The 12,753-nt window shown below is 35.8% G+C and overlaps 1 protein-coding gene across 3 annotated transcripts; it reads left to right on the top strand.

Moving 5' to 3' along the window:
* Window positions 1–498: 498 nt before the first annotated feature.
* Window positions 499–12,510, top strand: LOC140886281 (kinesin-like protein KIN-7K, chloroplastic). Of its 3 annotated transcripts, XM_073292805.1 has the most exons (25): window positions 499–774; window positions 976–1,031; window positions 1,351–1,613; window positions 1,700–1,797; window positions 1,979–2,068; window positions 2,405–2,457; window positions 3,187–3,252; window positions 3,335–3,388; window positions 3,647–3,706; window positions 5,962–6,040; window positions 6,297–6,364; window positions 6,480–6,542; window positions 6,695–6,799; window positions 7,203–7,307; window positions 7,563–7,670; window positions 7,745–7,888; window positions 9,257–9,439; window positions 9,597–9,755; window positions 9,893–10,126; window positions 10,310–10,447; window positions 10,540–10,662; window positions 10,751–10,801; window positions 11,116–11,163; window positions 11,250–11,444; window positions 11,719–12,510. In XM_073292805.1, the coding sequence occupies exons 3-25, from the start codon at window positions 1,360–1,362 to the stop codon at window positions 12,286–12,288; spliced, it is 3,048 nt and encodes a 1,015-aa protein (XP_073148906.1). In that variant the 5' UTR covers window positions 499–774; window positions 976–1,031; window positions 1,351–1,359; the 3' UTR covers window positions 12,289–12,510. The 3 variants fall into 3 exon arrangements, with proteins under 3 accessions (XP_073148906.1, XP_073148904.1, XP_073148905.1); XM_073292803.1 differs by having other exon boundaries at window positions 499–1,031; XM_073292804.1 differs by lacking the exon at window positions 976–1,031 and having other exon boundaries at window positions 11,719–12,509.
* The last annotated feature ends 243 nt before the right edge of the window (window positions 12,511–12,753 follow it).

The following is a 12,753-nucleotide window of genomic DNA, read 5'->3' on the forward strand; positions in this document are numbered from 1 at the left end:
AAAAAAAACAATAAAGAATTAATTAGTAGTGCCTACGATGATTACATTTATTAATTGGACATACCTAACTAGCATTTAGAAAAGCATAGGGTGCTCTATCCACATTTATATTTTATATTAAAGAAAAATCTAGCATGGAGTACTCTAGCATTTAATCGGCAAAAATCAATAAATGCTAATAATTTTTTGGGCGAGAATCAATAAACCAATTCAATATATAATAATAAAATGGTTAGTTTGCTGTTAAAAAGTCAGGATCGGTAGAATAACCGAGGGATTAGATGAACTCCATATGAAATATTTGGCTAATTTGATTCACAAACTATTGTATTAATACGAATATTATGTATAAAAATTTCGAAAACGATGGACCGATAATAATAATAAATAATAAAATTATAAAAAAAAAAATGAAAGGCAAAAATAGGTTTGTTTACAAAATGAAATGATACGTAGAGCAAATGCATATAATTTAACGTAACTGGCGGTGGTGTGGTGACCTCTTTCTGTCCCTCCTTATTCGGAAACACTTTCTCTCTCTACTCTCCCACTTTCCCATTTTCTTTTATTCTTTGTTTATCTTCAGTTTGCCTTTTTCCATTTGTTTTGTATTTTTTTATTCTACACCCGAAAAGTGTTCCTTTTCCGCTGCACAAAAGAAGAAAGCAAAATAGTATGATTTTGACAAAAATGGGGGTCAGAAAGCGCAATCAACTGCTGGAGGGGAGATTGGATTCCGCCCGCCGTTGTTCGTCATAGAGCATCGCTTCCAAGGCAAGTTAATCCGAATTTGTTTTTTTTACCTAAACTCGAGCAAATGTGCAGGTCAGGTGGTGGAATGTAGGTCAGAGGAGAGGTGAGAGTGTTTGCGTTGATGAGAATGGCGATTTTTTTTTGGAAGATCTCCGGTTTTCTCAGCCTGCATTCGGCGTTTATTTGCGAATTGACGGTTGTGTTTTTTTGTTCGTTTATCAGCTGCTTTTGGAGCTGAGGTGATGTGAAGTATTTTATTTTGTTTTTATCGATTTTAGGTAATCTTCGATTCTCGATGTGATTTTGTTGCTTTTAATGTGATTGCCTGTTTGTGTTTTTGTATCTATATATATATATATATATATGGAGAGGTTTTTGATGAGATTGTTCTAGTTATGGTTAGATTTTGTGAATGGACGAGTAATTTTTTTTTTCTTTCAATTTGTTGGTTATATATTATTATTTGATCAAGTTGGCGTATGTTTTTTGGAGCATTTTATGTAAAAGAGGAAAACTACGCAGACCAGTTTACGAGGAGGTGTCTCCTCAGTTAAACTATGCCGGACATTTCGTTTATTTATTTTTTCTGTGCAAAAGGTGAAACCAATGGCTTCAATACATGGATTGAAACCCAAAAAGCATAGCTTAAGAACAACAGCTTCGGTCAGCAACAACTCTCCAACGTCATCAACTACTTCATCTTCTCGGCAATATCTTGAGCCATCTGCTGACAGTCTGAGTTCACCAGCATCATCATCTGCTCGAAGTAAACCTCAGCTCTTATATTCAGAAAGTGCATCTTTGGATGCCGAGAGATCGAAAGAGAATGTCACAGTCACGCTGAGGTTTCGTCCACTTAGGTAAATAAAAATTGTGAAATACAAGTAGTTTGGTTGGTTTTTCATTCCAAATTTTGTGGTGATTTCGTAGTGCTTTTGTTGCGCAGTCCAAGGGAAATTCGAAATGGAGAGGAGATTGCGTGGTATGCAGATGGGGATACTATTGCAAGGAATGAGAATAATGAGTCAGTTGCTTATGCATTTGGTACGGCTCGTTTGTACTTTTTGGGAGCTTGGTCTCTAGGGTTGGATATGCTTCTTGTATTTTGATTATATGGTGGTCTAGGAATCAACTTACTAATATAAGCGATGCTCCTGTATGTCTGTTTTAAACATTAATGTTCGTTCATGAATCTTTTAAGTTTTACCCGTGTAACAATTCCCAGATCGCGTTTTTGGGCCTACAACCACAACAAGGCATGTGTATGATGTTGCTGCTCAGCATGTTGTGAGTGGCGCAATGGATGGAATAAATGGTATGCAGTTTTTGCTCTGCTCTTTTAGCCAATACACATCTTTTTCAGCAGCAACATTCTATTTTAGATAAACGACAAAAAGGTACGGAAACCGCTATTGTATGTTGTAAAAGCTAAAACAAGCAGTGCAAATTCTTTTGCATTGTCCCTTAGATCTGAAGTTAAAGAGCATCTAAAGAGTAAAATGTCAATTGGTTACATATCCCAGTGACAGAATGTACAAGTGTTACTGTGTTATCAGCAACAAACCAAAGCCTATCTATTGTGAGAAGCTTCCTAAAGTAGCATTGTTAACTTTATTTCTGGGCAAATTTATTTCCCTATTTCTAATTATAGGTACAATATTTGCATATGGCGTTACTAGTAGCGGAAAGACGCACACAATGCATGTAAGGGAACTTTCTTCTTGCTTTGTCAGTCTCCTCATGTTTTGTCTTTTGACAAGTGTTCCTTTATCTGAATGCTTAATCTTGAAGTGTTCTTGTGTTGTTTTTCTTAAAATGATTTTCGCGAGTTGCCAGTTCTATATGGTATCTCAAGTCTTCAGATTCAAATATATCGGTCAGGTCTTCATTTGGAATAAACAAGCATGACATGTTCTCAAGTCATTTTAACTAGCTTTATTGCATTTGCACCTCAATATTGTGTGCGTTAATGCAATTTCAAATGCTTTTGTTGAGCGTAATTGATAAGGAAATTCACAAGTACTTACAAATATGCTATGACTAAAGTATTTATAACTTCAAATATCATTAGCTTAAACAGCTTCTGTTACTATTATTGAAGCAGTGGCTAACTAGGGAACAGGGGTATCAGGGTATGAAATTCAAATGCAAATATCTATACATTCCAAGAGTATATTTTAGCATAATTGATTTAGTGTCTTGCAAATTCCTTCTGTTTGACAGTTCAGTGTGTTTATTGATGAATTCATCTGCTTGGTTAAAATCTAGGTCGTACTTGAGCTTGCGTGAATTTTCTTGTAATATCCTGCATTCTCTTTACTCTTCATTTTCTCAAATATGTAACCATGATGAATTGCAAATTAAGTTCTGACACAGCAAGATTTTAGTGGCAGAAACTCATTAATTAATGTGGTTGCAATTTCTGGACCATAGGGCGATCAGAGGTCTCCTGGGATTATTCCATTGGCTGTGAAAGATGCCTTCAGTATCATTCAAGAGGTACTTGAAATGGTTTGGTCTCAGTTGCAATCCTTGAAGCATTATAATCTGATCAAAACTGTGCTTTTGATGACTGCTTCAGACTCCAAGCCGAGAATTTCTCCTACGCGTCTCTTATCTGGAAATCTACAATGAGGTTCAACTCTAGCCAGTCTCCTGATTTTTCATGGATCGTTTTTCCTGTGCTCAATTTTTATTACTACGCGGAATTAAGCAAAGTATTGGAAAGTAACTTGAATGACTCCAATAGTCCAATGTCATGCAATCCATGTCCTGTCAGCAATTATTTGAATGAATGGGTTTATCATCATTTGGTAGCACTCATCCTATTGAAGTTTATGATGCGTCTTATATCCATTATCTTTACTACTCTTCACCATTTTTCTCTTTTCAGGTTGTCAATGATTTGTTGAATCCAGCTGGACAAAATTTGAGAATAAGAGAAGATGCACAGGTGATCCTTTTTCTTTGATTAATGAATCTCTGATCTTTAAAATATTATGTACTTGATTATAGGACAGCTTTCTCTTCTAAGAATCAATTAGTTACTTCATCCTAAAGCAACTTCTCTTTTATTTATTTTTTCTCGAGAAGCAAATAGAATGTGGTTAATAAGGAACAGTTTATTAGTCTTACTGTCTCAATTATTTTTTCAATGGTCAAATTTGCGAAAGTTTTTGCCGTGATTATCATCATGTAGTGTCCTATCAAGGCTAGAAATCTTTTGACAACTGAAGTTTATGGCAACTTTGTTTTGTTGTTTTAATGAGACAACGGACCGTATCTTGTGTATCTGATGATCTGGTTCGATATTCTGTATCATTTCTCTCACTGATTAAGGATGCTCTCCTTGGTGTGTGATCCAATGATTTGGAAGAGCGAGTTGTTTTATAATTTCTAAAGTTTTCTGAAATAAGTTTTTGAGGTATATATGATAATTTTAGTGATGCAACTATCAGCTTAATTTATTATATTTTTTTCAAAGGCATTATCATGTAATTGATGCGACCTTAATTTGATTTCTCTTTGTCGAGGCGAAATTTGTTTTATGCTCAACCATTTTGCATGTATCATAACTACTTTCCCCTTCTCTGGGGATTAAAAATTCTAACTTAGGCCATCTAAGATTGAAATCTGCTGACTTAGAAATCTGAGTAATATTATGTCCAAAATCCTATTATTTAATAACATGATATGATTGGTTTTGAAATAGAGCTTCTGAAAGATAAAATGGAGGGATTGATGCCTTTGGGTTCGTTATATAAACTATAAGGAAAGCATGGTTTGACATGGCACTGTCGTCATAATGCACTGTGTGGAATTTCTGGAGCTGATTTGCATGATGCATGTATAGAAGAGAATGTGTGGTGAGATATTTTGAATCTTTATAATGTATGCTATTGGGACTAATCTGGAATAAATATGTATTCCGGATAAATGAATCTCAAAAATTTTTTAATCGGTTGTTGCCCTCGAGAAATATTGGGAGGTAGTTTAATTGAGGAAAAATGTGGATTTTTTAGTGGAGCTAACAAAGACGTAATACTTGCGTCCATCAAATTAAGCGAAAAAATTATGGGACATGTCACATGAGGAGTGGAGATTTCCATCGATTTTAGTGAAACATAAAGGAGCAGAAAAAGATCAGAGATTAATAAGGGCAAAAACTGATGCGACTTTTGTTAGCAGTTGTTTTTTTATCTGAGCATTAAGTTTCTTTTGTGCTGTGTTACATTTGGAATAGTTATTTCTTGGTTTTTCTCTGCTATTTAAGTGGTGTGTGATAATCAAAGTTGCTGATGTTGCTTGTTGAAAAATACGACAAAAGAGAGAATTTTTTAGACTTTTCTCAATAAAGCCTATCTCCGGAAAGAAATGTGTATTATATGCCCTTTCAGGGGCCGGGGTGTACCTTCCTTTTTAATTAGAAGAAGGGTGGTTGGAAGTTAATATAGAATGCAGTAGACTGCTAGCCTCCGAATGTTAGTTTGCATTTAGTTTTTTTCTCATGCATTTCCTTGGTTGTCCTTGTTGATGAGGGTGAGGCTCAGGCAATCAAGTATATTCAATTGTGAATTTTGCTTTTCTCCATGGAATAACCAAAACATCAAGGGGTAAACTGAAACTGAAATTTTGGAGTTTTCATAGGCCACCCACCGCTTTGCGCCTAGGCGGTTTTTTTTAAAAATATGTAAATATTTTATTATATCTAAAATTAGTCAAAATATGCATAAATATGTTCAATATTTTAACTAATATTTTTTCATTCATGCTTATTAATGTGCATAAAATTTTTATGTAGATATATTTCAACAAAAATATGACTAACTTTGTTCAACTTTTTTTTAAAAAAAAAATCATCAATTTTTAATTTTTTTTTAGAAAAATCAAACCGCCTAGGCTGTTTGTTACTCGCCTAGGTGGCCGATTTTTTCAGCGCCGCCTGGAGCCACCAATTTTTTAAAAACCGGGGCGGTGGGTCACCTTGGCCTCCCCCTAGGCGGCGATTTTAGAACAGAGGCAACAAGTGAAAACTTATTTTATTTGATGTTACAAAGTCAAATTATAAAATCGAACTTCTCAAATAATGACTAGATGATGTTCACATCAGTCGCACAATTTATTCATTTAAAGTACTTTCATGCAGTCTGCCCCAGATTATATAATTATCTGTGCACTTTGTTGTGTTTAATGTTTAATTGGTTTCAGGGAACCTTTGTTGAGGGAGTCAAGGAAGAAGTTGTGTTATCACCTGCTCATGCCCTATCTCTTATAGCTGCAGGAGAAGGTAAACTTGTGCATCTATATTTATCATCAAATCTGTTCAGTATACAGTATAAATTACTGCATCAGTTGGAGTGCAAACTTTTTGGCTTGGGTCCTGAGCAAGCATGCTGTTTGTGCGCTGTTACAAGTTCATATATCACATGCTACATGTGCCTTATATTTTTAGGGTATTGAATGCTGACACTGGATTACTGCGTATACCCACATTTACTTTTGCTCACATTTGGTTTTTTTGTTTTTCTCAATGCTGACCACAGAGCATAGACATGTGGGTTCGACATTCTTCAATTTACTCAGCAGCAGAAGTCATACAATCTTCACTCTGGTAATTAGAAGCGTTACTGCATCAAAATATTTTACAGAATGCAATTCTTAGGGCTTATTTTATTGTTTCTGTTAATATTTCATGTGAAAGTATTGTAAATTTCTTGACTGTACAGACAATAGAGGGTAGTCCCTGTGGAGAAAATAGTGAAGGTGAAGCTGTTACCTTGTCGCAGTTGGTATATACTTTCTCTTAAACAGATTCCACTCTTTCTCTTAGTATAATCTCATTTCACAATTTCAGCGTATTTACTCAATGCATTGGTGAAGTTGACTATTTAGATTCAACCGAATATCTCTGAACTTTCATTTCTAATATTCATCCCTGCAGAACCTCATTGACCTGGCAGGTTCTGAGAGCTCAAAGGCTGAAACAACAGGCATGCGTAGAAAAGAGGGATCTTATATCAATAAGAGTTTGCTGACTCTTGGAACTGTGAGATCCCAAACTACTCTGATTTTAGTCACTGAAAAATAAACATGCATTAATGAACTGCACATGCAAACAATATAGGGGACTTGCATGCATGTTTATTAATCACGAACATGTACATGGACTCGCAAATCATAAGATTGTGAGAATGATGCATTTTTCCGATTTTGCTTCCATTATTCTGGCACTAGATGCTTCTAATTTTCTAAAACAAACCTTGTCTTATGACCTTGTGCTAAGCAACATTCCTGATATTCTTATTTGCTTGCCAGGCAATTTCGCTAGGTAGCCGTAGCACGTCATTGAATTTTCTTCCTTCCTAATTTGTTTTCCTTTTTGTCTTTTCTTTATCTTTTATTTTTTCTGATTTTTTTGCTAATGATCATGCAATCTGTGATGTCAACAGGTTATATCAAAATTAACAGATGGGAAGTCTTCACACATACCTTACAGGGACTCTAAATTGACGAGGCTTCTTCAGTCCTCACTTAGTGGTCATGGGCGTGTATCTGTAAGAGTTCATACCTTTACCTCGTGCATATGGGTTGTCCATGGAGTGTATTTCACCAATACAAATGGAGTGTTAATCTTGGTTTTTTATCTTTAGTAAAGGGAGTACAAGTTTCGCTTTTTGGTCAATTTAATGATTAATGAAAGCATGTATTGCAATTTGTTGGGTGGAAAATTGTGTTAACCCAATGATGTGATTTCTTATAAATGCTCTCAAAAGAAATATGTTCTTATCTCTTTACTATTTCTTAATCAGCTGATTTGTACTATTACGCCCTCCTCAAGCAATGCCGAGGAGACACACAACACATTGAAGTTTGCCCATCGGGCAAAGCACATTGAAATTATAGCAGCACAAAACAAGGTATGATCTTTAAATATATCCATATTGAAATCTTTTTTGTAACCATTTAATTGAAGTAAGCCTTTGCAATGCAGATAATTGATGAAAAATCACTTATCAAAAAGTACCAAAATGAAATTCGGTCTTTGAAGGAAGAACTGGAACAACTGAAACAAGGCATAGTGACAGTTCCACAAAAAAAAGGTGGGGGTGACGATATTCTTCTCCTAAAGCAGAAGGTGAGCCACTAGTTTCCGGGAGTCATCTTGAATTTTTATGATTCTTGAAATGTATTGAAAACAGTTATGAACTATGTTATTGAAGTTGTTTCTAGAAAGGGTATGCTGAAGTTCTGTGAGTTCTCATATTGTAATTTTCGTGAAGAAGTCTTGCTGCTATAGTTAACATACAATCTCTTTTAGCATCTTCCAGTTGAAGTTTATTTTATCAACGATGGATTAGAACTTTGTTTGAAAATCCTATATGCTTGATATAATAAATATAGATTTATTTTCTTTTTTAATCCCGCATCTTACCCTGACAGAAGTATTCAAACAAATTACTACCTTGTTGCCACAGCAAGAATTAAAAATTATAAGCATCTAAGGCTCTGTTCCCTGATACTGAAGTTGGTATCCCAAGTGTCTCGTGTCTTTTTTATTGTGTTGGAAGCTATATGTGGGCAACTCTCAAGTCCATTCTAAACTTGCATTTGGAATGGACTGATTTTATGCTTGTAAAAAAGTGTGTAATTTTCAACTTTCCCTTCCTTTCTGGAACAGACTCTGTGCCATCATTATGTACATAGGAGTTTGAAAAAATGTCAGTACACTCGCCCTCATTTGTAGCCTTGAGATGTGAGATTAGCGTTTTGATATGCAAGTTTGGGATATTATGTGATTCAAAAGCATGCTCGAAACGCTTGCTTCCAGTCAATTATTGCCTTTTTCATCATAAACAATGTTCAACTGTATTTTATGACTGCTTGGAAAATCTTGATATGACCAAAATGTTATGATGACCCAAACTGTTGGCAAGATCAAGGTTTTATAGCTCTACATATCGAGTGAAATTTCTGGACTTTTGCCTTAAGTAGTTGAAAGGACAAGATGCTTTTATTTCTCTCTTTTTGTTGGGAGTGCCATTGATTATATTCTAAATGCATGCATGCGTGCACATGACAACTTGAATCAAGAACTGCCGGAAAAGATTAGTAAGGATCTCAAAGGGAATTGTGGGGGAAGAACTTCTAGAACAAAAAGCTTTGTTGTAGTGAGAACTTCCATCTTTTTATTTATTTTTTATTCTAAGATGTTTTACCACAAATATATTTATTTATTGATAACCATGATCAGTTTTAATTTGATTTTTTAAAAAAACTTATTCATCTTGATGTTTTTTCCTCCGAATCTGTGCACGAAAGTGTGGGTGAGAGTATCTCATTCGTCCAGTCATTTACTGACAATTTGGTTGGTCTTTCAACTATTTGTTTCCTCTTTGAAGTTCAATAATCCATTTAAATTGAATCCACCATTTGGGAAAAAAATGGTTTGTCATACTCATGCATTCAGTTGATTTAATGCTTTGTGTTGGATTGATTTCTGAAGCTTGAAGACGGTCAAGTGCGACTACAGTCAAGATTGGAAGAAGAAGAAGAAGCCAAAGCTGCTTTAATGGGGAGAATACAGCGTTTGACAAAACTTATTCTTGTTTCAACAAAAGCTCCACAGTCACCAAGAGTTCCTCACCGTCCGGGACCAAGAAGAAGACACTCCTTTGGAGAAGAAGAGGTTTGAGTTCCATTCTTTTTATTTTTCTCTGTTTCCTTCTTTGATCTCCTCACTGCAGATTTTGCGTGGGTGAAATGAATCCTAAATGTGCCTTTTACGATTTTTAAAATGCCTAAAACTTCATATTTTTGGGTTCTTCCATTTGATTCCTTGGCAGCTTGCTTATCTTCCGCATAGAAGAAGAGATCACATCTTGGATGATGAAAGTATGGATCTCTATGTTTCTCCTGATGGCAATGCTGAAACTGTTGATGACCCATTGAAAGAAGAGAAAAGGACAAAGAAGAACGGTTTGCTGAACTGGTTGAAGTTACGGGTGTGTGTGATCCGTCATTTAGTTTTTATTGATTTTGCATTCTAAGATGTTTCATATTTTTCCGTTCGCTGTATTCAGTTCCCTGGTTAAAGTTTCACATTTCATAAACTAACCTTGCTAAGTTTTTGAGATCTTAGAAACGAGATAGTGGAGTTGGGACATTGGCAAGCTCTAGTGAGAAGTCCAGTGGAGTTAAATCAACGAGCAGTCCTTCAACTCCTCAAGCTGATAGCACAAATATTCACATAGAAGCAAGGCAATCACATTCTTTTCTCACAGAAAGCACTCCTTCTGCCAATCATTTATCTAACTCAAGACATTATGAAGTGTTTGAGCCTGAGGATAATTATTCGGGGCTAGAGAATTCACTGGTATGACACGAATTCTCATGTGTTTTTTCTTGTACGCAGAGTGCTTTGATGATATATAAATAACGAAATCAACTTATGTAATCTTTGTTGAATTTCTTCTGCCATATTAGACAATACAATCCTTATTGATCCATAGGTTTGGTGTGTGAACCATCACATCCACGTTTATCTTATGTCCAACAGACCAGCATAAAGACTGTGGACCAGATTGACCTTCTGAGAGAGCAGCATAAGATTTTGTCAGGTGAAGTCGCACTTCAAACAAGTGCACTGAAACGATTATCTGAGGAGGCTGCAAAAAAACCTAGGGAGCAAATCCAGGTAAAATTTCTTAATCCCATTACCCATATTTGAACAAGTTCCTGTTTTCTTGGACATCATAGATGACTTTTTTTATCTTTCTTTTAATTAAGGTGGAGATTAGAAATTTGAAGGAAGAAATTGGGAAAAAGAATGATCAAATAGCTTCATTGGAAAAGCAAATATCAGAATCCATCATTCCTCACGGCAAGGAGGACAAATTAGAAGAATCGCTAGTAATTTTAGACTTTCTCAACTTCTAGCAATGCTTTGGTACTTGGATTCAACTCATAAATCTAATGTAATGTTTATTTTATACTGCAGTCCCTCACTGAACTGATGGAACAGTTGAATGAGAAGTCTTTTGAACTTGAGGTATTGTACCTTTGTACATCTGGACCATAATTTTTTTCTTTATTTTTGCAAATTATCAGATATCCATCTGTTGAAAACTAAGATAAAGTTCATTTCTGAAGTCTTGTGACAAATTTTGGAATTGAATATCTGTTCCTTACTCTAGTGGCCCATGTGATAACTAGAATACATTGCCGATTGTGGCCTTGGATTTTGGCAAGCTGTCTATTCTCAATCTATCCTCAGTGCCTGGTTTGTCATCATGTAGATCATGAAGCTGGAGTCACTACAAAATGGAATTCCTAATTCAATAGTTTCGTTTTTCTTGTTTCCAGGTCAAAGCTGCCGATAATCGAATAATCCAGGAGCAGCTGAACCAAAAGGTGCCGCCTTGTTTCATCTGTATTTGCAAGAATCTGTTAAATGTTCATCATTTTGGTTAAATATATTAGTGTGCTCGTTGTATCAGACTTTGGAATGTGAAGAATTGCAAGCAACTGTTGTGTCCTTGAAACAACTGTTGTCCGGTGCTGTACATCGAGGAGGCTTCAGTTTATTGACAGATGATTTGCAAAGCTTTTCCGAAACTACTCGCGTACAGCAGATGGGCAAAGAAAATGCAGCCCTAAAAGATTCAAATGATACCTTGCTTCTACAAGCTAAGGTTCAAATCATATCTTCCTTAACTCCTTTCGTGATTTTCGACAGATGTTTTTGGTCTTTAGGTGTGTAGTGAGTACGTTCTGTTTCGAGAGAAATTTCCATTTCTATGCTGGGTGTGCGAAATGAAAGGGGATTGACCACTTGCTGCCTTAGTGCCATGAAATAGTCCCCGTCATTTAGTAACAAGTGAAGATAGCCGCCTACTGTGTCGAGTACTAGCTAATGTTTGATCTATGTTTCTGGAATGCTGATCTTATGCTTTTTACCCCTCGTAGACAAGTGAAATTGAAGAACTAAAGAAGAAACTAGCTGAATTAACCGATTCAAAGAATGAACTAGAGCTGCAGAATAATAAACTTGCAGACGAGAGTTCATATGCAAAGGGATTAGCATCTGCTGCTGCTGTTGAATTGAAGGCACTGTCAGAAGAGGTTACGAAGCTAATGAATCAGAACGAAAGATTAACCTCTGAGCTTGAAACCCAAAAGAAATTGCCAACCCAACGCCGAACTGCCATACCTAGCAGCAGGAATGGTCGGAGAGATAGTTATGTCAAACCCCAAGGTGCTGTCTTAACCTCTGATATCAAGAGAGAATTGGCCCTCAGCCGCGAAAGAGAGCACTCGTATGAAGCTGCCTTGGCCGAAAAGGTTGAAACAGAATCCGAACTGCTGAAGAGACTCGAAGAATCCAAACAGAAAGAAGCGTACCTGGAGAATGAACTTGCAAACATGTGGATACTCACCGCAAAACTTAAAAAATCTCAAGGCCTGGACTCTGATGAACTAACTAGAGAAAACCAGAAGCATGATGACTTTGATATTCAGAATAATCAATTATTTTAATGATTTTTATGTGTTTGTAAATGGTAGGAAAATATTTTTAGGACTTTTTTAGTGCTTGCTAGTTGGTGTGATTCTGGTACTTGATCGTGAGTTTAATTAAATTTCTAACTTGTATTTGCATGTGCTAGCATTAGACGATGGTTTGATTAAGCATTGATGATGTCTTGTGTTGGTTGATAAGTACCGTAACATCGGGTTGTTTCTCACAAGTTACTCGTACGTGTGGTTTGTAAACAAAACGGCAATGTTGAGATTATGGCTTTATTTTGTGTGAGGATTTGATCTTATATCTATTTCAACTTGTAACACAAAGTCTATGTAAAGAAACTGGATTTTTAGATATAATTGGCCTCAAAACCAAGAAGGGTCTCCTCTTTACTTATTGTGATAAATGCATCTTATCATCTTGTGAAAATGTTAGTTGTCACAAAAGTTCTTATGAAAAATTAATAGGTTAATATGTCA

This window comes from Henckelia pumila, chromosome 3, assembly GCF_033568475.1.
Source record: "Henckelia pumila isolate YLH828 chromosome 3, ASM3356847v2, whole genome shotgun sequence".
In the NCBI taxonomy this organism is placed as follows: Eukaryota; Viridiplantae; Streptophyta; class Magnoliopsida; order Lamiales; family Gesneriaceae; genus Henckelia; species Henckelia pumila.

Excerpts from the sequence above, each read along its gene's own strand:
- LOC140886281 (XM_073292803.1), top strand. The coding sequence starts at position 1,360 with ATGGCTTCAATACATGGATTGAAACCCAAAAAGCATAGCTTAAGAACA. Across the intron at positions 2,069-2,404 it reads CGCAATGGATGGAATAAATG|GTACAATATTTGCATATGGC; the intron begins GTATGCAGTTTT and ends TTCTAATTATAG. Across the intron at positions 10,802-11,115 it reads AGAAGTCTTTTGAACTTGAG|GTCAAAGCTGCCGATAATCG; the intron begins GTATTGTACCTT and ends TCTTGTTTCCAG.